We start from the raw sequence: 26,913 nt of genomic DNA on the forward strand, positions 1-26,913 counted from the left end.
AGTACATTTTAAAATGTATTTGTTTAATTTTCCTTGATATTATTTAAAGAAATCCTTGAGCATGTAATAAAAGTTACAAAACAAAAGTTTCAAAATATGTAATATGAAAAAATAATCTAAATACAGCACAGTTTTTAAAGCGTGTATGTTGCTTTTTGCTTTATAAATATGTTGGTGTTTCTGGAAATAAATGTGTTTTTCCCAGCCCCGAAGGAAATGTAGTACTATAGGCAAAATTGTAAAAAAAATACCATTTGTGGGATTTTCGCTCCAATTTATAGGAATGGCGGGATTCCCTTTGACCTTTTAACAATTTTTTTTACACTTTATTATTTAGGTATGGCAAAATTTTGAAATTTCAATTTTAAAATGAGTATAACTCGGAAATTATAAGAGACATACTACAAGTATGTTTTTCAAGACCAAGCCTATCGCTTTCCAAAAGTATAAAAATCTTTGAAATCGGATAGGAAAAAAAAAATTGCACGTGTTTAAAAATTGTACATGTCGAAGGTACCCTACTTTGAGCCCTCATAGCGCCGTCCCTGGAGCATTTTTAGGCCTTATTTTAATAACTTAAACTTGAATACTCCTTGGCTACGCCCGCCTTAAATTTTATCCCGATCGCACCGGCCGTTTAGAAATGCCAGATTTATTTCCAACAAATTTTGATTCTGCCCCACTGTGGTATGTTACTCAATTTGCAGCCAGCAACAGTCTCAAGTTCATTTAGAAATCTGTTACGTAGCCATTTAAATTTATGACTTGTAGTCTCGGGTAATTGCATATAATGTGCAATGCTGTCTCCAACTCCTCTACATCCCCACACACCCTACAAAAATGATGTGTGATATTATCCCATTTACCTATAAAGGCCCCAATTAAGCAGTTATCACTCCTTCTCGAATTCTTAGACTACACCTATCCAACCAAAATAGTGTTTGGATTGCCTTTGCATCCAGTTTTGGCCAGAAGGCCTTGGACACTTGACAATCCGTCCTACTATTCCAGGATTGTTTGGTGAAGTCACGGAATCTTTCAAATATTTCCCTACTACCATGATCTAGATCTAAGCTATATCTGACCAGTTCATCTGCTAGCTCATTTCCCTGTATGTTACAGTGCCCTGGTAACCAACACAATATGATTGAATAGTGTAAAACTCTTCAAGAGCTCTCATGCAGTCTTCCACTAAGCTAGAATGTAATAAATGACATTTCAAAGCCTTAACAGACCCACTCTGTGGCTTTCGCGAAGATTTCTGCCTGGAAGACACTGCACTCGTCACATAACCTATCCATCAGTGAAAACTGCACCCCTTTCGAACAGTTGATGGGGTCCAATCCATTCATCTTTACTGGGAAACTTTACTGAAGGTAAGACACCGAAGCTAAAGGTCGCGACCCTATGATCAGAGATTCCCGTGGGAATAATGTCCTGACCGATAAGACCTACATCATACAATATCCTAGTGTAACCTACCCGCAGTGGTTTCACTAACGAGGACTCAAATAGCCTAAGTAAGTTCCTTGTCGCCACACTCTCAACATAGATCTCAATGGGTAGTAGGTTTAAGATTATATCCAAGGCCGCCAGTGGGGTGCTGCCAATGGCACCTGTTATACCTAGACATGCACACCGTTGAGCTTTGTTGAGTATAATCCTATAACTACGCTTTCTTATTGCCTCCCATCACAGTGTACAACCATAAGTAATAATGGGGCTAACGGCATAAGTATAGATCCAATTTACCATACATGGTCGCAAACCCCAATGCTTGTCAATGGAGTTCCTACATGTATAGTAGGCATTAATGCCCTTCTTTAATCTCTTCTGAGTATTTACTTTCCATGATAATTTGCTATCAAGGAAGGTCACTCAATACTTGGCTTCCCCTGATAAAATCATTTCAACGCTGTCAAATTTCGGCAAATTCAAACTCTCCACCCTTTATGAAATGTGTTTTTTGTTTGTTCTCTATGACCTTCGTTAGCATTCTTCATGTGTTTAAGTGTAAATTGCAAATATCATTACTCATGACTATTTTTGGGAAATAGGTTTCAAGGCTGCTGTTGTCAATATCGTTTGTCCTACACTAAAATGGAAAAAAGGCTTACGCTAATAAAAATTTAGATTTTATTGACTTCATAAGTATGCCACTAGTGATGAAATGTATTACGAGGTATTGGTGTTAACAAATGGAATACAGTCATAAACATTAGTTGCATTAACTGCATCCATCCTACTTTTAAACAACATCATCACAAACATTGTACGTTCACACTTACACAGCAAACCTTAATGTACTCGTATCACTAAACGTTACATAAAACTAAACACATAAATCACACACGACTCAAGAAACTTTTCTGAAGGAATTAGGGTTATGTGCTGATTTCAGTGTAAGACGAAATAAAAAAACACTGAGAGAAACAAAAAAAAACATAAAAGCCAAAAACTGCTTTGGGAAACTTTTTACCATCGACAATAATGATGTTTTGTTGATGGCAATGATGATGATGATGACAAAAGGGGTCGATACAGGGAACTCTTGCCATAAATGTATACACTTTCACACCCACACACACTCAAATACATACATATAAATAAACACATCAGAAAATAACGAGTGTTAAGGACTTTTGTATGTTTAAAATGTATTTGTATGTATGTACGAAACACACACACAAGTGTAGACATCTATATTAGGGGTAGGGTTGCCAGCCGGGCTGGACTTGGCTGGATTGTCCAGATTTTTTGATGCCTGTCCAGTTTCAAGCTAAAATTGAATTTGTCCAGCTAAATAGAAATTTTCGACAATAATATCCATAAATGAAAATTAACTCTAACACAGGTCAACAGAAAAAAAGGCTTCACTAATCACTATATCGATTTGATGCATCATGGTTACCTACATAAGTACTTCTAATTCTATGGATAGATTTTTTTTATAAAATTGTGAATTTTTTTAGATGTTTCTCCACATAATTTATGATAACTCAAAAAGGGTTAGTCCGAAAATGTTAATCGGCTTAGTAGTTTCGGAGTTGTAATAACAAATGGAAGCAAAAAATATATTTTTAAGTGTAAATAGCAAATTTTTGTGTTTTAAACAATCTAAAACTGCAGAAATTTTTCAGGTTTATTACATTGTCGCAAAAGCGTATTTAATAGCAACAAAATGATATATCGAACATCAAAATCTATTGATTCTTTTCGAATTTATTCACAATTAAGTAAATTCGCTCATTTTACTTTTTTATGATATACATAAAATTTAGTAAATAATGTTATTCTTTCGATTGATTGAATTTTGAAAACATTTTCCTCATGCTATATACAAATTTTCACATATATATTGCATTTCAATCAGCTCAGTAGTTTCGGAGTTATAATAACAAATTGAAGCAAAAAATATATTTTTTACGTGAAAATATTTTTTTTTGTTTTAAAAAAATCATGAAAAATCGAAAACGGGAGAAATTGTTCAGATTTATTGCTTTATCGTAGAGCCACATGTAATGAAACAAAATCAGATATCGATCATAAATATCGATGGATTATTTTCGAATTTATTCACAATTAAGTGAGTTTTTTTTCACCGTGTACAATGGATATAAATGTATTTTAAGAAAAATATTTACACAAAACCAAAATTAACATTTTCTCGTTCATATTATTAATGTCCAGTTTTTTTTTTTGATTTGTCCAGCTTTTTAAAACCCAATGTCCAGCTTTTTTCAAATCTGAATCTGGCATCCCTAATTAGGGGGTTTCACCAAAAGTCCTTTGCGTTTCTTGAAACGGTAAATGATTTCTTCCATATTTGATCATAGCCCCCAATTAGGACCACTTCCGAAAATTACTTCATTACACATAAATCTCGTAATCAGTTTGAAATTCGACATCAATAATTCACATATGGACAAAAAGGACCACATCAAAAAAAATCATTTCCCAACATAAATGTTTCATAAATACCGCTATCAAAAATAAGTGATCATCAAGGCAAGGATTTTCATGTACTAAAAAATTAAAAATATGCGCTTATAATATACTATAAAGATAGAAAATATGCACTAAAAATGACAAAAATATGGAATAAAAAAAATTTTTAATTTGAAATATATTTATTAATACAAGAAAAATATAAATTTCTGGTCAAAGTTTCAATATATATGTACATTAGGGTGACAGTCGATTTTTTTTAGATTTCAAAGAGTGCCGGGTGGAATATTGTGACTCTAGGCCTAAAAGTTAAGTGCTGAAAATTTGAGCCAAATCGGACAACGATTTCGAGACACGCATATAGGTCAAAGTTAAGATATATGCTAAATTTTACTATTTATATAAAATAAATAGGTGAAACTCGTTAATTTTCTACATTGTTTTCCAGAAATATGTAGATTTATATTAATGAAAATTACATTTAAAAAAATTTGTTGGAGATTAACCCTATATCTGCTTTGGGTCAAAATTACCCAAAAACTGTATTATCGCTAAAATTCGGAACAAATTTTTCAGTTTTTATAAAAATTTTGCTACTAACTAAATACTTTTGCAATTGAATTCAAAAGAATCGAAATGTGTACGTAATTGTACAGATTACTTTTCTTTAAATTAAGCAACACGAGATGGTGCCTTTAAAAACACTTTTTCCATTCGAAATTAATAAATCTACATCTTAAAATTGAGATCTAATTTCTTCGGCTACTCGATGTAAACCATGTGCTAAACATGTTACATGAATAAGTTTTGAATAAAATACCTTTACCCCCATTAACACGAAGTCTGGTTATGCCTTAACTAATAGTTATACAGTCGGTTAAATTTATTTTTGTATGAAAACTGTCAGTATAACTCTTAGTTAAAATATAACCAGACTTCGTGTTACTGGGGGTTAGACTAGTTGCTGCTACAAAAATATATCTAAAGAAAATTAAATATGCAATAAAATGGAATAATATTCTAAATATATGCATTTAAAAGAAAAATATGCAAAATATGCAACAACAAATTGATGCCATTTTGTTGCAAATTCTTCCATTCGGAAAGATAAATTGTCAAAAGTGATATTGAGTTACTCACTACAAACATGGTGATCACAATGATAGGACCTACAGGGACGGACATGACATTTTCCCTAAAATATTCTCTGTTGATCAGAAAAGTTTGGTATTAAATATGAACAAAATTGCTATAACCGAAAGATATTTCAGAACATAATGTGTATCCGACGTTTAAAATACGAGCAGACCTAGAAGTCCGAAATTTTCCTCGAATAGTTATTACTAAAACTTATGTAGCCAAAAATAGGTTGAATCATTAAAAAGTTTAGATAAAAATAAATGAAAAACTTTGTTCGGACCACAGGGAATATTAAATTATTAATCTATAGTATGCAGAAAACTAAACACTATAGTAGGGTTTTATTATTCGAACAATCATGAATTTAGAATTGGTTTTTTGTGTCGATGGCTATTATTGGGATGTATGCTATACTTACCACTAATTCTAATATCCTAGGATGAATCAAATTATTTTACATAAAACGTTGTATCACTACGATCTAATAAGACACTGCAAGATACTCTAAGAAGATGAAAACATTCATTTATTGGTTATGTTTACAAATGTGTCGTATCTGAGATTTTATCAAAATCTTCTATCGATTTCCTTGAAAAAAGTGCAAAAACTTAATTTCTATAAATTAAAGAACTTTTCTATGAGCCTCTTTAGCTCAGTGGTAGAGCACTGGTCTCGTAAACCAGGGGTCGTGAGTTCAATTCTCACAGGAGGCAGCACATTTTTAAAATATCATTCGTTCCTACATACAATTTTGGAAATATAGAAAACTGCAGTACCATGATATTTCGAACAAATCGCTGTATTTATGATTTCTGGAAGCAATACACAATAACCATATTTTATATTAACTTACTCACTTCATAAATACTCAAAAGTAATATGCTCTTCTCAGCAAAAAATTAAGTTATTTTTTCTAAAAATAACTTGAAAAATTTTATCTGATCATTATTAAGTGAGAGCAAACCGAAAGATAAGATGCCAAAGTCATCGATTTCTTTAACAGATATTTTATCTATCAAATGTCATTAGAATAGTTGTAAATTTTGTTTTATCAAATTTATTAATAAACTTACAAATAATATAATTCTATACATACATATATATAATATATATGTACATATGTACAAATTATAACAATATTTTCAAGAGCCTCTTTAGCTCAGTGGCAGAGCACTGGTCTTGTAAACCAGGGGTCGTGAGTTCAATCCTCACAGGAGGCATTTTTACCGACGCAAACCTAAAACTATGTAAGTATGTGAGCTTATTTAGAAATATACATACACTACCAACTAGGGTTTCTAATTTCTCGGAATTTTTCTTATCCCGTGAGGAAAATAAAAAATCTTTTCATTCCCGGGAATTGTGTAATACTAAATTACACCAAAAACCAGTATATTTTTTTCGAATAAATTGGTTTATAATTTTACCAGCGTCCAAACCTTGACGCATTTATAAATACCCAAAAAGTTTATTATCATGTTATACAAAGATGTCCAACGATATATGTATAACACGAACTCCAAGTTTTTCTTGCAACACTTACGTACGCGGTTAAAAACGTCACTTAAATATATTTTAAGAAAATGACCTTCATCTATTTCTACATAATCATTATAAATGTCATCCTCAATATCACTTTCGACGACCGTTTCAAAATCACATTCGCCATCACGTTCAACACCACTTTAATCAATGTTAATATTTCGAAAATGGTAATTTTTAAGTTGTTCGAATGAATACCCTACTTGCCACGTAGTTATATTCAATTCTATTTGATTGAGATAATAATTTTGTAATGTTGACAAAATAAAATGGACTTAGCACTTTTGCATGCCACAGTATAATAATGAGAAACATTAAATAACTTTAAACTATGTTTACGCAAATAGTGTATTTTTAATTATTCTTGAGTTTTGAATTAAAATCTTAAATTTCAAAAAAGTGGACTTAGTACGTTTACACGCTAAGCTACCGAAATAACAAATAAAATAATAAATAACAGAACTCAATAATCTATACGGAAATAAGATTTGGAAAGTTTGGAAAAAATTATCTGTAAGTTTTGAATGAATCATTAGTAAGATTTAACCTAAACTTCCAGACTTGTACGGAATTTTTATACATTAGAGCCTGAATAATTTTTCATAGTTTCATTATGTGTAATTGATTCTGTAAATGTTTCTAAGTAAATTCATCATCCTCTACTATTTAGAAATATTGTAATGCTTGAAAAGTTGTATCGAAAGAGCTGTATCGAAATCAGCAATTTAGATTTGAAATCAGAAATGTTTGATATATAGAAACATTTGCTGCAACAACGTCATAATTCAAAAAAAGTCGTTTCGAGTAAAACGGCTTTGAATGTTTTATGACATTTTACTATTTTTAAATAGTGATATTAATATCTTTCTAATCTGTATTTAACCCAAATTTTTACTTGTCAAATATACGAGAAAACATGAATTTTAATTTTGACGTTAACAACAAAAAAACACACACATACAAAAAATAATTGACTTTTTTTAAAACTGATAAAACTATATGAAAGACTAAAGAACGGCGAATATTTTGTATTACTCATTTCAAAACACCCGGATTTTGAGTTATGACGTTGTTGCAACAACTGAGCGATATGTACATGAAAACAGGGTTTACAATTGCTACTATATTAGCCGTCAATTGCAGTAAATATACATTTTTATCAATCTGCATACTAAAAATATAGTTACTATTATAATTTTGTATAACTCTGCTAATATAAATTGCTGTTACTATTCATATATTACTATACAAATTGCAAAGTTAGTTTGCAATTTCTAGTAGCAGATACAACCAGTTGTCAACTCGTTATTGTAGCACAACAACCAAAATATATGTTCGTGCTATAGTAGCATACACACTTTTTTGCCGAACTAATATTGCGCGTCAGCATTCGTTTTTGTTTTGTTGTGCTATCAATTTTCTCTGGCAGCAATTTACATTTCTTTGGTTGCTTTGCTATGGTTGCATTGATATTTCTTGTTTTTTGGCTATTTGGATGCTGCTAGTTATTTTATTGTCAAGTATGTAATACGAAATAACGATTATTCATTAGTGTAAATATTTTTGAATCTAACTGAGATATTGACTTGCATTTTTTTGTAAGACCAAAAATTAAAATATCTAAACAAGAAAAAAAAATGTTCGGAATAAATGTGGATCAAATTGTTCCTAATATGTATTTGCAATCCTATTAAAATTTTGATAAAAATTTTAGTTTTAGAAACTCAATAAATATGTAATCTGTAATAAAATCTTTATTTATTAGCAAAACTCAATGAAATTTTCAACGTTTTTTAAATTTGTCATTCCAAATTACAAAGTGTAAAAAAACTTTTCAAAAGGTTAAAAGGAATCCCACAATTCCTAAAAATTTAAGCGAAAATCCCGAAAATGGTATTTTTTACAATTTTAACCATATGGTCTACATTTCCTTCGGGGCTGGGAAAATACTTTGGGGATAAATAGGGAACAAATCAAGGTTTCTAAAGCTGCTTTCCGTTTTTTGATCCCAACTTTGGGATTTTAGAACATGTGGCCCAAAGTTGAAATTTTTATCAAAAAATAGGTCAAATTCCGAAGGAGGAAAGGGCAACATGTTCAAAAAATAGGACATGTTTTTTATATCAAAATGTTCTCTGTAAAGCTACCTTACAGAAAAACATAAAATTGTTATATGTTCTTAAAGAAAGTTTTTTTTTAATAAAAAAGATTTAAGTCACCTTTTCATCCAAAAAACAGCAAAAATCTACTATTTTTTGAATTCTTAAATTGAAAATCGTTTATTTTTGGATCTATAATCGATATTACTCTGAAATATTTTGTATATTACTGATAATTTAGTTGTCTAACTAACAGAAAAAAATCGAGCCCGTTCGGTACAAAAGTACGACCTATATTTTTAAAAAAGCGGACCAAGGAATGGCAAAATTTTAAAATTTCAATTTTGAAATGCCTATAACTCGAAAAGTATAAGAGATAAATAGCACACACAAGCATATTTTTTCAAGACATAGGCGAGCGCTTTCTAAACATATAAAACTCTTTGAAATCGAATGGGAAACAAAAAAATGGCACGTGTTTAAAAATTTTGCATGACGAAGGTACCCTATTCTGAGCCCCCATAGCGCCGCCCCTGAGGCATTTGTAGGTCCCATTTCAATAATTTAAACTCGAATACTCCTTGGCTATGCCCGCGTCAAATTTTATCCTGATCAGATCAGCCGTTTAGAAATGCCAGTTATATTTCAAAAAAATTTTGATTCTGCCCAACTGTACATTGGGTGTGTTTACTGATATGTTGTTATGCACTTATCAAGAACAGCAACTGATAGCATCAATTGCAGAAATGTCAATTGTGCTATAGCACAACTACAGAAGTGTGTATTTTTGCTAGAAAAGTTTGCCAGCACAACAAAATAAAACGAATGGAGTGCAATATTAGCACGACAGAAAAACTGTGTGTGGTACTAAAGCACGAACATATATTTTGGTGGATATGCAATGGATTGTGTTTGCTACTAAAAATTGCAGACTAGCATTGCAATTTTAATAGTAATACGAACGAACAGTATGAATATTTATATTAGCTGATTGTGATGAAATGAGATAATTTCATATTTATTGCATAGTCAAATGTAAGAAATATGTTGCTAGAGCTGAATATCGAAACCCTGCATGAAAATATAGTGATTTTGGTTTTAATTATAAAAACTGGTTAACCGAGTATCAACTTTTTAAATTAATCGGTTCACAAAAACCCCATATTACGAAGAAAAATCCGGTTTTTCGGTTTATAAACACTACTGGTAAGATTTGAGTGAAAATTATGTAGTTTTCTTAAAAATCCTTGTGGATCTCAAATGAAAGCTATTTCGATTACTTCTCTACCAGATTTTGTTTTGAAGATCAACTAATGAACAAATAACTTTTAACAGATGAGACTTAGTTAAGTGGGTTTTGCGCAATTTCAAAAAAATCAGAAAAAATACGTCAAAATCTATCATAATCGAATTCACAATCTACTGCAAGAGTTGCAAAAATCAAAACAAGAATTGAAATTATAAGGAGAAAATTATAACCGGTTATTGCCAATAGGCTAAGTTATTGAAAAAAGATTAAAACACCCTAATATCCCTACACATGTGTGTACTTAGTATATATGTACATATGTATGTACATTGTACATTTGTAAAGGATAAATCATGATGATGTTGATGGCTAAGAAGAAGAAAATAAAGGCGGCTGCTGTTCAATTTTCTATATGCAAAAAAAAAATTCATTTTCATTATGTGTAGAGGTTTTTTTTCGCATTTTTTTTCCGAAATGTTTAGAAATCTAGCTGTATTAAAATACTTTGTTGGTATTAATGTTGAAGGACTTTTTCATTTTACTACATACACGACGAATACTTCATCATATACATATATAAAATTGCTATTGTTTTAATTTTTTTGTCCTAAAGGTCCTTGTCCGCACCAGTAGTTGTTTGAATTGTATGTTTGTGTCTATGTGTTTATGGATAAATTGAGAAATAGAGGGAGATAGGGAGGGAAGATTTTTGTTTAGCAAGTCTAGTAATTGTTTTAATAACATATTCAAAAGCAACAAAAATAATAATGATTATAATGGCTAAAATTTTCTTGTTTCATTTAATAGTTTTGCGATTAAGTCAACTTTACACAAGAGCTTTTAATTATCATTAACCACTCTATAAACTACAAGTAATATGTATTATCGATTAGATTATAACAAACAACTAAGAACCTACAAGTAAGAGTCTCTTTAAAAACTTATTTGTCAGGAATGTGAAATTGGAATTATAAATTATTCTCTCGCTTAATTGTAACAACATTGTAGTAGGTTGGGTGAAAATGGTAGTCAGTGCTTTGTGTAAGTAATGCACTTAGAACTTTTAGGCTATTGTTAATCCATGGGATGTGATTTTGAGAAAGGTCACAGTGGCAGGCAGATACCATAATGCTTAAGATTTCTTGGAAGCATTGTTCTCATCGCTACAACATCCAAAGTAGACGGTGTCCTCGACGACTGATCACCTTTGATCGCCACTAAACTGCATAAGCTAGCAGCTACTATCTGGGTATAATGGGTGTAACTTAATTTATTTCCTACAACATTTCCTTTCAAAAACATTGATAAATTTAATTATTGTTTCCGAATATAGAGGTTAAATAAAAATGTTTGCGACTCCAAGAAATTCGGGTACCTTTTAATACCAATAAATCTCACTAGATAGTAAACTTGCGGCGAAAATCTAATTCTATTTGGTAGATTTTTCCAATAGAATTTTGTCCCCAAGACAAAATAATAGATGATTAATTCATAACTTTATACAAAACTCTAGGCAATAAATTTATAGCGGCAGGAGAAAACTCAGCGCAAAGCACACATTCTTTGGCTTATAACTCACTGCTAGTAAGGGCAGATAGATATTAAAATCTATCTTATATCTTAAACATGACGTTATATCTGATGGACAGCCTATTATTGGCCTTCAAAACCTTGAGAACTATAATTGTGGAAGTCTTGAACTTTTGAAACGAATAGCACCTTTTACATAGTTTGGATGAAAACAATGTCAATTGTAATTTCGAATATCTGAATATTTTCGAATATCAAGAGAACTTCAATTGTGAGAGAGTCTTTAAACTTTGTGTAAATTACGTTGATGACAGTTCCATGCTATGCTAGAAATTAAGGGGATCGGAGAAAGGGTCATGACCCTCCCATACAAAGTAAATATTTGTAATCGAATATCTGGAGAACTATAATAGTGAGAATCTCTAAAATTTTGCGTGAGTTATGGGTGGTATCAGAACATCTAAAAAAACTGTTATAGATAGAGTCTTTTAACTTTTTATAAAATACATTCCTATCATTGTGAGTAGTTTAACTAAAAATAGTCTGGATCGAAATTTGCCCTCTATTAAAACATACGAAATTTTAGCGGAACGAACGTCTTAAGAAAAATATCAAGACTTTTTTTAAATTGCTGGATATTTTTTTATATTTTCAATAGCAAACTCATGGCATACAATTAAAAACTAACAACGAATTCCGGTATGAATTATATTCATTTATTTTTTTATAAAAGTCGTTTATGATTTTTTTTAAGCTAGTTATATATATATCTTATAATAACATTTTATCCAATGTCCATCAAATATCAAATCATATTTAGAACTAAAAACTCAATACAATGAATAAATCTCATTTTACATGTTGTACTTCGAACCTTGGTAAAGTGGCCACTTAAAATCGGTATGGATTAAAGCGAGCATAACTTTTAAATGAAACAACGTATGTTAACATTTTATACATGAAATTAAAGGTAATTTATTAATCTTTAAAAAAAATATATAATTGTAGGTTCATGTGTCTTTATTTCGAATAAATTTTTTGGTATTTCTTTCTATACCTCCCATTAATATCTGGTTATTTCCTGTACCTGTACTCTTTTTCAATTTACGGCAATTGTTATACGTAAATTGAAAGAAAGTACAGGAAATAACCAGATATTACAATATATCTCGATTGGACGAAGGCAATTTGGTGGATTGCTGTGTTTTGAAATAAAATCAATATTAATCTAATTATATCACTTCATAGTGGTATTTGAGTATTGACAAATTTCCAGATCTGGCCGAAACTTTATATCAGATGTGTGATTTCTTATAAATGACCGCAATCGCTTCTCCAAACTCTCTTTTTATATATAATTCTGATGTTATTATTAAACATGTCTGAAGAGCTTGACTCTGCAAATCGCAGCTGCGGATTTCCTGCCAAATTAATATTTTTGTCCAATTTTACATATTTATATTTATACAACCCCGAGTTGAAAATCACGACAAAGTCTATTTTCTAGATATTTGTGCACAATTTTATCTCTAGCTTCTTTATCCATTGTGTCTACACGTTTTAAAACTAAACATAATGGCTTGCAACTCATTGTAGAATAAAGGTAGATTTCTTGTTAAAAACATATGTAAATCTTTTTCCATTTTGATAACAGGGGGTGTTGTTATGATAACTACAGTGCGTACCGATTTTAAGTAGCCACTTCTTTAGAATCCAAACCATAGCAAATTCAAAATTTTTGAACATCTTGTACAACCTGTGTATCAAGTTTTAACAAATTCTAAACCGGTAAGATCCGAAGACTTGTCGAAAATGGCTCATTTAGATTTCAATTAGATTTCAAATGATTGTAATTTCAAAATAATTTTTTATTTTTTTTTTGTTTAATTTTTTAAATTTGTACAGACATTTGATAATATGTCTGTACAAATTCATTCGCTAAAGTTTTTGGAATAAATTTGCATGTTCAATTCATATCTAGTTTATGTAGAAATTCATTCCAGATATGAGTGTTATTGTTTGTGTACATATTTGTCCAATTTTTTTTATTGCTACCAATAAAACTAAAAACAAATTGATAAAAATTAATCAAATTACATTTATTTCTTTAAGTTTTTCTCCACCATTACAGAAAAAGTATTGAAGCTTAAAGGGTTAATTCCCAGTACATACTCAACCCGGCCTACTACCTATTAACTCACTTGGTGAATTGAAAAACAGTGTAAGCAGTTTTATTTATTTATTATTGCCAAGGTTCTAAAATATGTATGTACCTATGTAATGTAGCAATTCATGGTCCTTAAGCAAACACAAGTAGTCGCATTTTATAAAAAATACAAAATTCCTATTAAAACTAAATGAGTTTTTAATGTAGACATTTTGCTTGAAAAATTAATTTAATAATAATTGAATGAGACTTAAACCTTGCTAACCCAAAGGGCCCCCAACATACAAAAAATACTACGTTTCAATATTAAATTCGTGTAGGAGGAGCACATAACTCACACAAAACTTAGCAAAAATATAGGAAATATTTTTGAAATTTGTTTACTTGTCGTATGGATTTCATTTGTGTAAAAAGTTACGTTTGAGCTAATACATACTACATAGTAAGTAAACTATATTCATATTGTTGTAATTGATTGATTATGTCGTGTTTCAACTGATATTGAAAATATGAACAGCTATTCATCAATTTCGATTATAATCTGTGTCAAATAAATATATGTATTTATAATCTCTGTGTTATAACTAAGTAAGTATGTAGTATAATTGCACCTTACTAAAATACGTACCTACATAACTACTCCTGTTTATTAACTACATATTGTAGTATTTTACTAACTTGCAGGTGATTTGCCCTAGAAAATAAGTATAAATTCTACTAGTATGCTCATACATATTTAGTCGACAAAATCAATAGTTTGTACCATTGAAAATTATAATTAACGTAGTAACATTAGGGGTAGTATAACATTATGGACAATAACGTACTGACACTACCCCTAAGGTTGGTTTGGCAAAAAATTTACCATATCAACGAGTTTTATTAATTTTAATAAAAATTATTGGGTATATGACTTAAAAATGCGGGATTTACAATAGATGGTGTATGTTTTGAAAGCGTTTTTTTTTTTTGTTTTTAAAAACTTGTATGTCATTTTGAAGGGTATGAAGATTATATTTGCATCGGAAATGTCTAATTTTGGGAATTTTCTTCTTTAATTTGATAACAAGTGCCGCTGAAGCACACTGATTAGTCACAAAAGATGTGATTTTGATATGGGAGAAAATATCAGGTCAGCCAAAAAAGTTTGAAGACCAAGAATTGGAGGCATTACGCTATGAAGATTGTTGTCAAACTTAACAAGAGTTTGCAAAATCGGTGGGAGCTACAAAAACAGGGAAATTGGCTTCCATACGAATTGAAGCTGAGAGACCTTGAAAGACGATTTTATACATAGCTTGAACGCTATAAAATATAATCAATTTTGCACCGAATCATTACTTGAGATAAAAAAAATGGATCCATTACGATAACCCGAAGCTTTAGAGCAAGGATTGCCATTTCATAGCACAATTGTGTAGACGAACAACACACATTCTCTTTAAAAGGAGCTTAACAAATGTCTCATTTTTTTCAGAAATTCATTAAGCATTGTTGTTGGTTGGTTTTTGGACGAAGCATAGCAAACACACGCGTTTCAATTACGATTGAAACAACAAAGTCAGAAAAAAATAATAAATTTGAGAGAATTTCGGCCTTTAAATTTAAATTATTTCCTTTAAATTTAAATTACATTCATTTAATAAATTGGTTATATCTGGCAAAAATTCTAAATCTAAACATTCTTTATTTTGTTCTTATTTTAAGTGTTTGACATTATGTTTGCTGGGTAGCTCTCTCACCAATACAATGACAGTTTTAGTTTTGGCAATCCCTGCTTTAGAGATCGTATGTGAAGAACGACAGGCCGTGCCCCGTCCAACTAATATTTGTTTCGTTCAATACAGAACGCTCTCTCTGGGATACGTTTCAATTTGGAACAGAGAATCCGATATTGGCTTGATTTGTTCTTGCATTTAGCTCGGAATCCATATGTGGCCAGAAATATGGGAAAAGTTCATAGCTAATCATGGCAAATACTTTGAATAAATTTATATTGTACAAATGTTTCAAAATAAGTGTTAAAAATATAATAAAAAATTCCGCATTTTTAAGTCATACACCAATAAATGTTCAAAATGTTTGAAACCCACGGCTTATTTAGGACGATAATCTCCATCTTAAATTAATTGAAATATGTGTCTGTTAAAGGTTTTATAAACTTGTTGACTGTATATTCACCAAAAATTTAACAAAACACATTTCGGTCATTGTGACAACGTTTTCAAGTTGAGGAATGCTAAACTCAATTTATTTGTAGAAATTTACATATAAGATAACGAAACGGACTCGCGAATTTACTTATGATAGCCAATATTGAAAGGTAGATCCAATGCATACCTAATACAAAACCACGGCACCAATATTTGTTTTCTTTATTTATTGACCTGTAAACTATAAATAATTTTAAATTCTGAAAATACAAGGTTTTGGTTTCAATAATTGAGTTTATTGGAAACTACCGAATTTTAAATGTAATACCACCTATGCCAGCTTATTTTTAATTTTATTTAAACTTTTTTAATCATTTAAGTCAGACAAAAATTACCGTCACCGCTAAGCTACCGTTACAGAAATAAAAACAAGTATGTGAGCTATAACTAATTGTTGACCGATCATCATAAAATTACGTAACATGACTTCCATATAAAATAAACCTAACTACATTTTAACCATTTCAAATCGGTAACTAACCTTGAGATATATTAACTGCCTGTTTCTCTAATAGAGAACAAACATTTTCTTTCATATTTTATATTGAAAACAACAAAAAAATTTAAAATTTATTTGTTGTTTTCAATTTAAAATATGTACGAAAGAAAACATTCGTTTGCATTTAGAGAAACAGGCCGTAATTTTTTGAAAATTCAGAAAGCTCTTCATATTGAGTTGTTATAAATACTACAATCCTTTTAAGCTGAAGTCTGATTTTATTAATTCTAGAAACATTCAGAAGGCGATTTAAATAAATGGTTTTATATGTGGAGAAAACCGTGTGGAGAATACTAATAAAAAAATACCAGATAATTTTTAGTAGTATGTAATTTAATTACAGAAAACCCAACACGTGTGTAATACATTTCCACATGATAAAATTAAGAAAAATGCATCCCATATTCAGCGTGTGTTTTCAGTGTGCATGCTGCATTAAACAGGTGATATAAACACCTGACAGTAACTATTCTTAACATGAACTCTTTGCTGTTGCAACAGTAAATATGTATTTCGATTTTGTTGGTTTTCATAATTCTGTGTTACATTGTTTGTTTTAATAGATTATTAATTATATACCCTGACATAGAAAATGAGCATAAATATTCATTTAGTGGCTGCAATAAATAGAGTCTACATAAAAGTGGAAATATTCTACAGTTGCCACACCGACATTAAATATAATTAATTTTAATTATATGTCTGAGATGAGTGCATTAAATGTTTTCACATTTTGATTCGTTCGCTTTACATACCTGTGGCGTACGATTGTCATCTGTTGTGGCCGGTGCTGTCGAATAGTTACATTGACAGCCCTCCTCACAGCACAAACGCACCAATTCATGTTCGCCGCACGTGCAGGGCTCTTCGTCTTCCTCGTCGTAGGCACAATCCTCGCGTATCAAAATAATATAATCGGCTTCGAAAAATTCATTACGCGTCTCATCGAACACGACACGATTTTTACGTGTAGGAGGCGGACGATTTGGTTTCTTGAGTAAACCGCGCAATTGACCGTTAACTTCACGCATTTTGAATGTTGTCTGTTGTTGTTGTTCTTGTTGATGTTGCTGTAAGACAGCGGCTTCTGTTTCGTTTAGTGATACTGCGGGTATCACGTTTGTGTCAAATGAAATTAGACGATCACGATCTATTTCTTGTTCCGTTTGCTGTTGGCAATTAATACAATCGCACGGTGACGAGTTAGTCGAACTTATTGATACTAAATCGTCATCTAGTTCAGGAACGTCGCTGCTAGCGACTTTGGTTGTAGTTGTAGGTGTTGCTGTTGTTACTGCGATAGCGTTAGTGTTGGCAGCATTAAATGTTTCGTAGTGCTTCAACTGTTGTTGGGTTTCGTTTAGAAATAGTTCATCATAGCAGTAGGGTGGAAATTCATTTGGATCAGCTAAATTTGTTGCATATAACGGATATTGTTGATACTGCTGTTGTAGTAGTTGTTGTTGTTGGGTTGGCAACACGTGTGTTATTTGACGTTTAGTGGTGTTGTTGTTTTCGTTATAGTTGTTATTGTAGTTGTTGTTGTTGAGGGAAGTTGATAAATGATTTAAAAGTAAAAAATCACTGAACCGTTGTGTATCAAATTCTGATAGTGAGGCAGTAGCCGGAATAAGGGGAATTGTTGTTGTTGCTGTTGCTAATGTTGTTAAATTCCCGGCTGTTCCTGTTAAGGGTTTAATAGATTTATATATTTCCGGTTTCGTGGCCACAAACGCACTTTTATATTCATTTATTTGGGAATCCGATGTTGGTAGTGCTGCTGCTGCTGGTGGTGGTGGCGAACAACTTTTTGTTTGAGTTTGTATTAAAATGTCTTCTTCTTGCTGTTGTTGCTGCTGCTGCAGTAGTTGTTTTGTTTTTACAATGTGTTGTAAATTTAAATTACAAAGTTTTGAAGGTGATGTTTTTTGGGAAATTTCCGTTTTGTTAATATTTTCAATGGGAAAGTTTAAATTTGAGGAATTTTCAATAACAATAACTCTTTGTTGCTGTTTCTTCTCTTGTTTATCTTTTAAGTCAAGTTCTGCTAAAGGATTTGCGTAGAATTGAGAACGTTGTTGAATTCGAGGTTGTTGTTGTGACAGGCGCACTATTTTCTTGCTGACATATGCCAGTGGTGAATTTTGCTGGCTTTCGTTAACGTTTTCTTGTGTCTCTTTGTTATTTGATACGTTTATTTCGATTTTATCGACTCTATTGCCAATTTTTGGTTTCTCTGTATCCTTTGCTTCGTCGTGTTTGCCTTCGTCTACTTCGTTAACGTCTACTTGTTCCTTCTTTAAGTTTGAATTCGCCTTTTGTTCCTTTGGATTTGTATTAATTTCAATTATCTTTTGTTTGTGTTCGTTTGCTTGTAATAATGACGACCTTTCTAAAGTTGTTTCACAGTCTGCTTGAAGTTTGTTAGCCTTCGTCTTCGACTTTGCCTTCGTCGTTGTTGTCGCTGTAGTTGTAGCCGTAGTCGAAATCGTAGCTACTGTATTTGTATTAACCACCCCCTCTCGATTGCTGTTTGGAATAAATAAATTGCCCTTTGGTAGCTCCTTTGAATGTCTTGCTATTTCTGTTTTCAAGGATTCTTCAGCTGTTGTTGTAGTTGTTGTTGTTGTTATTGCATTAGTTTGTTTATAGTTATCGAATTGGGTTGTGGTTGTTGTTGTTGGTATTGGTATTGTATCGTAACGTGTACGGAATTGTTGATGTTGATGTAGTAAACGTTTTAAACGTTGACTAGCTTCAAATTCCTCTAGATTTAACTGGTCCTCTTCCTCCTTCTCTATCAGCAACTGATTGTGATAATGTTGTTGTTGTTGATGGTGGTTGTGATGATGGTTGTTGTTGTTGCCACTACTAACAATTGGAGTATGTGTTGCATGTAGTAATAGTTGATTGTTATTAATGTTTTGGTTTGTTTCGTTTAATCTTTTAAGACCCCTATTGAGGTTAAGTATATTTTTACCGTTATCTTGATTGTATACACTTTCCGTTTTATTCAAATTGGGATTATTGCGATTTATGTCTATCGCCAGGGATTTTATTTGAAAATTATTCTCATTTTCTTCACTAACATGGCCAACAGTTGTAATATTCTGTGGCTTTTCACTTTGTAATACACATTTTTCACTTGTTGGGGTTACTTTTTTGGAGCTGGAATTAGCATTAAATAATTCCTGTTTCACAAATTCTTCATCAATTTCTTTAATTTCATTTATTTCGGTTACACTTTTTATATTATTTTCAAAATTTTCTTTAATTTCTTTATTCTTTACTTTGCTGCAATCGTTTTCACTGTTTGAAGCACTTTTATTTGTTTTTAGCTTTTCGTGGATTTGTTGAAAATATTTGTTATTTTTTACTTGTTCACTTTGGTTCGTTTCGGTTGTGTGTAGACATTGATTTTTGTGTTTGCGTTTTTGTTTATCTATTAGGTTTCTTTGTTCAAATAAATCACCATCACCAACACAATCATCATCATCATTATTATCATTGAAGTTTTCTTGTGTTTCTCTTTCTACTGGTTTTCGCTGTCGTCCTTTTTGGCAGCCCCCAACATGCTTTTTGTTACAGGTTCCATATGTTTTCTCTAATATTCTGCTCGCAAATTCACAGTTACAGTCACATTCATCATCAACATTTTTGTTGTTGCTGCTGTATTGTCTGTTAAATATACTATGCTCTTTTTCTGCTTCTTCTGATTCGTTTTCCCCTTGGTCGTCGTTACCTTGTCGTCTCGTCGTCACCACCTGGCCTTCGTTTTTTGTTGGCCATACAAACGTTAAATACAACAATGGTTGGGAATTCTTTTCTCTAGTATAGATTTTTTCATTACAATCAAATTTCAATTCATTATAATTATCGAAATCCTCGATATTTTCAAAATTCTGTCTCGAATTTTCACACAAATTTTGTTGAAATGTGACTGCCTTCGACTCTTTGCTCTCCTTTAGGTCTGCCCTTTGGGCGTCTAGCTCTGGTTGGTTTGTTGAATTCGAAAATTTAGGTGTTGACAAATTTTCAATTTCCAAAAATTGTGTATCCTTTAATTTCACAATTTCTTGATTTTCTAAAAACTTTTTACAATTTAATCCACTATTGGTTACAACTTCTAATGGAAAAGATGTCTGGCCTCTGAGCGAATGATTAATGCCATCATTGTGGGCCTTTAAAATATCATTTGAGTTGAAAACTTTATTATATAAATTAATTTCTTTGATTATTTTAGGATTTTCATTAAAATTCACTTGCTCTTCACTGAAATCACAATTTTCTATTGATTTTATTGCACTTGAGACACTTTCGTTTGTATTGTCTTGTTGTTTGTTTGAATTTAAATTGGAATTGGAATTGAATTTTTGCAATTTTTCTTTTTCATTTTCATTTTGTGTAAAATTCAATGTGTATATGATGTCCTCGTCTGCTGATGGTTTTAGACATTTTGCAAAATCCCTTAACGTATACGCACTGGTGAACTGGTCTCGTATTCGTGCTTCATGTTTTTGTAGCTGATGTTGTTGTTGCTGCGAATGGTGGCAATTATTTTTATGCTCAGCGATGGCAGTTTGTGTGTTTTTGAGAGTGTGTTTTTGTGTATTTGTCGTAGAGCAGCAGGATGTGGAAGCAGTAGATGAGCCAACAGCAGCAGTATTGTTAGTGTTGGCACTCTGACTCTGACTGTGATTGTGACTTATTTGGATTTTGTTTTGTGTTTGTGGTGAAATGTTTTCGATCGATGGCGATGAGCAAATTCTACTTGTTTCAATATTTTCTAATGGCACTCTAGTTGTTGTTGTTGTGTTTGTTTTTGCTGCTGTCACTGTTCTGACACTACAACTGTTTGGATTTTGACACGTCTCTTTTCGTAGTAGTACAGCGCATGTCTCGTGCTGCTCTTTACTGTTATTTTTACTGTTTTCGTCGTTGCTGTTGTAATTCGAATAAACATTTATACACGTAACTGGTGTTTTCGTTGTCGTTTCATTCACCTCATCCACCATCAGAATGTTTGTATTGTGTTCGTGTATGGGAATGGGTATGGGTTGGTCGTCATCGCCGTCGCCAGCTCTCTGCCTTTCATTCACTTCAGTATTAAATGTTTTTATTATTTTTGCTGTTGCCACTGTTTCGGTTTGTGTCAATTCAGCTGTTGTTAATTCTAAAATCTCTTTGCTCTGTAATAAGTTTTGTTCCTCTAACGTTTCATTTAAATCACAATAGAGGAGATTTTCAAAATTGCTCTGCTTTTCAACATTGTTGTTGACATGTATTTGGTCGTCTGAACAAGTTTGTTGTTGATGATTTTGAATTGAATTAATGTTTTCACATTTGTCACTAAGTAGTGCATTCAAAGAGGTTTCATTACGTTCTAATTTGTTGCATTTATCATGTAGTATCACATTTTCTGTAATGAAAATAAAAAAAATATAAAAACAAAAATACACTTGTTAATATAACTAAAATTTAAACAAGTTTGAAAACTATATTCGGCTGTGCCGAATCTAAAATACCCTCCACCTAAATATAGCGAGAAGTACAGTTATATAGTCCCGGCGTTTCGCAGGGTCAGGTCTAAGAATCGAGATATATCGATTTGAAGTTAGTAATTATTGTATATTTTGACCACCTACAGCTGTGTTCAAAATAATAGGAGCAATAGTTGCCCATAACTTAATAAGGTTATTTTATTCGTCTGTCAACATTAAAACCATGTAAAAAAGCTAGCGGTTGTTACAATGGAATGTAAAAAACCAAAATAAAAATAAATTATTGTGATAGCTTTCATTTCTGTGATTTTTTCTAGTGATTTCTTTATTTGTCCATGAAGTACATGAATCAAAAAATAGGAGCAATTATGATTTACAATAAATTAAAGTGATTAAGTGAATAAATCGTGTGTGAAATAATAAGTAAATATGAAAACCATATGCGAAAATATTGTAACAATATGTTTTTATATAAAATATTGTTATATTTTAAAATACTGGGACGTGGAAAGTACTGTAGCGAAGAAAAGCGTGAAATATTAGAATTCTTCTAAATCAAGGGAAAAAATGTATTGAAATTAAAGAAATGCTATCGTGCTCTGATCAGAAGATTGCAAATACCTTGTCATACGAAAAAAAAGCCGAGACTCGCGGTCGGAATCTGAAAACATCGAGTCAAGATGATCGCCGTATAGTACGCTTTAGTAAAGGCGACCCTTCCGCGTTAGCAAATAAAATTCAAAATTAACTTAAATTTCCTTTAAGTTACTATTCGTATGCGATTTCTGGAGAACAAATTATTCGCTAGAAGTCCGTGAAAAGTGCGGAATTTGTATTATTTGGTGGAATTGGATCTAGTCAGTACGTTCGACGTCCCCCGAACACACAATATGAAGTGCAGTACACAAGAAAGGCAGTTAAAAACGGTGGCTCGAAAGCTTAGATATGGGGATGTATTTCATACAACGGTGTCGGTACAATAGACGAAATATGTACGTGGAAATATTATGCTGCCATATGCAGTGTGAAATATGCCACTTAAATGGGTCTTCCAAAAAGACTACGACCCGAAACACACGAGCAAATTGGTAAAGGAGTGGTTTCGGGTCAACATCGTCTAGGTTATGCCATGGCCTGCTCAGTCCCCAGACTTGAATTCCTTAGAACATCTATGGAGCAATGTTAAGAAATATGTTGCGGAACGAAAACCGTCAATGCTGAATTGTGGTTTGTAGTGCAAAATGGGTGGAATGAAATTCCCCTAAAGCGAAGTCAGGATTTAATCGGCTCTATGTCTCGCAGATGTGCTGCAGTAATAAAAAATAAAGGATATTCTACCAAATACTGATCGCATTTAAAGTTTCTGATAATATTCATAAGCGTTTTTAACTTTTTTAATAGTAAATATTAATCAATACTGAAATGCTCCTATTATTTTGAACAGCAATTTTTATGATATTGTTTTTTCACTTCCCGTTACTTACTTCTCGAAAGCTTTATTTAATTAATGAATTATTTAAATAATTTAGGATTAAATCAACATTTCATTACACAAAAACTAATGGAATAAATCATGCTGTTTTTAGTTAAAAATTAATCTCTTGTTTTTTTAATGAACGCAACTGTAAACGTCCGTATATCGCAAAGTGATGTTGAGCAAAGTTCTTAAGATCAACACCAACAACAATTTTTGGATCTTGGAAACTCAATTAAAATATCATTTAGACTAGACAAATACCAGTAGTTTTTGCTTCCACTCGTGCCAATATAGAACGTGCTCATTCCTCCTCTCCGTGTCAAATTCTCCTCGTCAAACATTTCATAAAGCCATTGTGAATTAACCGATTGTTTGAAAAATATTTTCCCAGGAGTCAGAGAAGCAAACTTGAAGGGCTCATTAGGACGCATTAGTCGGTAATGATTAATTTGCATGGAGGGCAGTGAAGAAATTCTGGGAAGATATATTTTGGGAAGTAAGCGAGCACACAATTACTTGTGACTCTTGTGACCAAGATGTGGCAATACTTCCAGAAAATTTCAGTGAATCACCGAGACAGACTCCGAACAAGAAGGCGCAAGAAAGTAAAGACAGCAATGAAACGAATGGGGTACTTTTAATTGAACTCTTTGATGATGAATTTAATTGAGGCATATAATGGGATTATTATCATGTAGCAATTCTGTTTTGTGAGATTCCATAGAGTACGCTTAGTATTATTTTTAGTGATATAACGGTATTCTTAAACGGGACTGGATTTTTCAATCTCGGGATTCGGTATTTTATAAATGCAAATCCCGGGATAAGGATGTCATACGACCTAGAGCTTGATTGTCAAGCTATTCTAAGGATTGTCAAGTTACAAGCTAAAACAGCCGACCAATAACGGAGCTTTGGTAGAACGGTTCGGGACTAGTTATTTATTCAATAATTTTTCTTTAAAATTGTTGGTTTCTGAACTAGTTCCATGTAGGTGTTTATGAACTGATATTTTTGCCCAACATAATCATGCTTGAAACAAGTATTCAGAATCAGTTTAGGAACATCTATTTCTTTGATACTTTTATAAAAAATGTTTTTAAATACTTATATTTACTTAAGAAATACTAGCATTTGGTTTCTTGAATAACGATATCATTTAAATAATAAAGAACAATAGCAGTATTCACAATGTAAAGTACTTGGCCTGGTAATGTAGTAAAAGGGCACAATATCTAAAAACACTTATGATTTTTTGAACTTTAAGAATATCGTTATTTGACAAAATTTTGCTAATTTGCTAAGCATTTTCGAACTTTATGGACTCCAACAAAACATAATGATTATTTGAGAACCCCTGAGTTTTGAAATTAAAAAAAAATGTCAATAGAGCCAGTACTAGTCGAATTAATATAAGCGATTGCAAATATAAATTAAGTATAATTCGAGCGAATTCATCAATTGTTTGTACATACATATGTATGTATATGGAGTTTAATTGAACACGCCTTTGCAATCACCTGTATAAATTCTTCTTCACAAATTCGAATTTGTGAATTTTTTTAAGATCATGAAAATCAGTCTGACTTAAATCTTTTTTTTCAGAACCGAATCTATTATTCAGCCCAATTTCCAACAAAGCGAAACTTTTAAATTTTAATCGATGAATAGATTTTAGGATTTTCATTGTCTTAAGAAAAATCAAATTATTTATGATGTTTACTTATTTTTGAGGCTGTAGAATATTAAAAGGGAATTATTTTTCGACTGCTGAAAATGACATAAACTTGTATGCTTACCTTGCCTATCATTTAAACTACTTGAGTTATCTCTCAAATCAATTAAATCATCACATTCGGGTACAGTTTGATTTAAATTCTGATTTTCTAACTTGACTGCATTCAAGAATTTTTCAAAATTCTCCAAAACACTGTCCACCGGACTATCAAATGCTACAACATTGTTGTCGACCACATTTGCAATTGGGTCTTCAAATCTATCGCTGTCAGAAAAAGGAGAGAAACATTCTTGCTCTCCCAAAAACTGCGATAATTCAGCCATGTTATCGGTGGTAGCAGCCATATTCCCACTGGTTTTTTCATGTCCGTTTTGTATTTGTTTTCGTGTTTCTTGTTCGCGCTCATTCTCGCATGCTAAGCGAGAGAACTCAAGCGTTACAAAACTGTTTGTATTCAAAATAATATTATTGTTATTATTATTGCTGCTGCTGTTGTTGTTGTTTTTGTTTTCGTTGTTGTTATTATGATTATTATTATTGTTCTTGTTGTTACTATTGTGACAAAAACTACCACCACCATCATCATCATAAGTTGCACTAATACAGTCACTGTCGTTATTTGTGTTGCAACTACGTTTAGATGGCAGTAGCGGAAGAAGCATACCTTTACTGGCTACATCTCTCATGCCATTGTCAGGTTGAGAACTGCAACAACTACGTTTACTACTATTTACATTTTGTAATGTTGTCGGTGTTGTAGTTGTTGTTATTGTTGCTGCCGCTGGTGGTAAAACAAAAGTATTAAGGTTGACATTATTTTGAATATTTGTGAACATTATTTCTTTTGCTCGTTGTTTGTTTTCATCAACATTCAAAGCTTTGAATGTGGCACTGGTGGCGGTGGTGGGTAAAGCAGTTGCAGTGGATGCATTGATGTTGGTGGTTTGATGGGTGGTGGTGGTGGTGGCGTTATTGGTATTGGTGTCGCTGCAGCTGTAACAGTTGTGGTGGCATTTGCAGTTGTGTGTTGCAGGTACTTTACCCCATTCGGTGGCACTGTTTTTTTCATTTTTATTGTAGTCGTTTTCGTTCTTTTGTTGTTGTTCTTGGGGCATTGTATTGTCAGCAATTGTCGTATTATTTTCAATTGCTGTCATTGCTAGTTCGTCATTAAGATTTTCATTATTATTTTTAATCATTTCTTTTATTTTATGCAGTGACGGTGACGGCTTCTTTTGAATCATGATTTCAACCACTTTGTTTTCTTGTTGTTGTTGGTTTTGCTGTTGTGGATCTGTCTGTTGTTGCAGTTGTTTGTCTTTATTTGTTGTCATTTCACACGGATCGTTTGTAGTTGTTGCTGGTGTTACTTTTAAATTGTTAACTATGCGTTCTTGCTTTTTAAATGCTGTTGATAAAGACGTTGTTGACTTTAATGTTGTTTGTTGTTTGGTTGTTATTGCTGCTGTTCTCGTTAAACTCAATGAGTCCAATATGTACATTTTCATTTGATTATTTTATTCTATTTGTCATTGAACTGTAAATATAAAGGAAAATAAAATTCTTTATTAGGATAAAGTAGATATTAGTTATAAGAAGAACATGACAATAAATACATATGAAACAGTTGTCGGAAAGAGGGTTTATTTTCCCCTAATTTCAAATATAGTTAATTGATCGGTTTTGAACTTATTTGGAAAAATTGATACGGTTGACTGAATGATATTGCAACAAGGTCAATACTATTGTACTATGTACTTCTTTACGATTCAAATCAATTGAGTTTGAAGCATCGAACTTTGAAATTTTG

At 31.9% G+C, this 26,913-nt stretch overlaps 1 protein-coding gene and 2 non-coding genes across 3 annotated transcripts in view; 2 read left to right on the forward strand and 1 right to left on the reverse strand.

The window, feature by feature from the left end:
- LOC135958533 (uncharacterized) overlaps positions 1 to 26,605 on the reverse strand; it is a 67,671-nt gene extending 41,066 nt beyond the window's left edge. Inside the window, exons 1-2 of the mRNA XM_065509434.1 lie at positions 25,165 to 26,605; positions 17,143 to 21,806 (exon numbers count right to left, since the gene is read on the reverse strand). Coding sequence (XP_065365506.1) covers positions 17,143 to 21,806; positions 25,165 to 26,605 — 6,105 coding nt within the window. The remainder of the gene's footprint in view (positions 1 to 17,142; positions 21,807 to 25,164) is intronic.
- TRNAT-CGU (transfer RNA threonine (anticodon CGU)) lies at positions 5,730 to 5,801 on the forward strand. The gene has a single exon. It is a non-coding gene; the product is annotated as a tRNA-Thr (tRNA).
- TRNAT-UGU (transfer RNA threonine (anticodon UGU)) lies at positions 6,237 to 6,308 on the forward strand. The gene has a single exon. It is a non-coding gene; the product is annotated as a tRNA-Thr (tRNA).
- Positions 26,606 to 26,913: the final 308 nt, after the last annotated feature.

The sequence above is a fragment of the Calliphora vicina genome, chromosome 4 (assembly GCF_958450345.1).
Source record: "Calliphora vicina chromosome 4, idCalVici1.1, whole genome shotgun sequence".
Taxonomy (NCBI): domain Eukaryota; kingdom Metazoa; phylum Arthropoda; class Insecta; order Diptera; family Calliphoridae; genus Calliphora; species Calliphora vicina.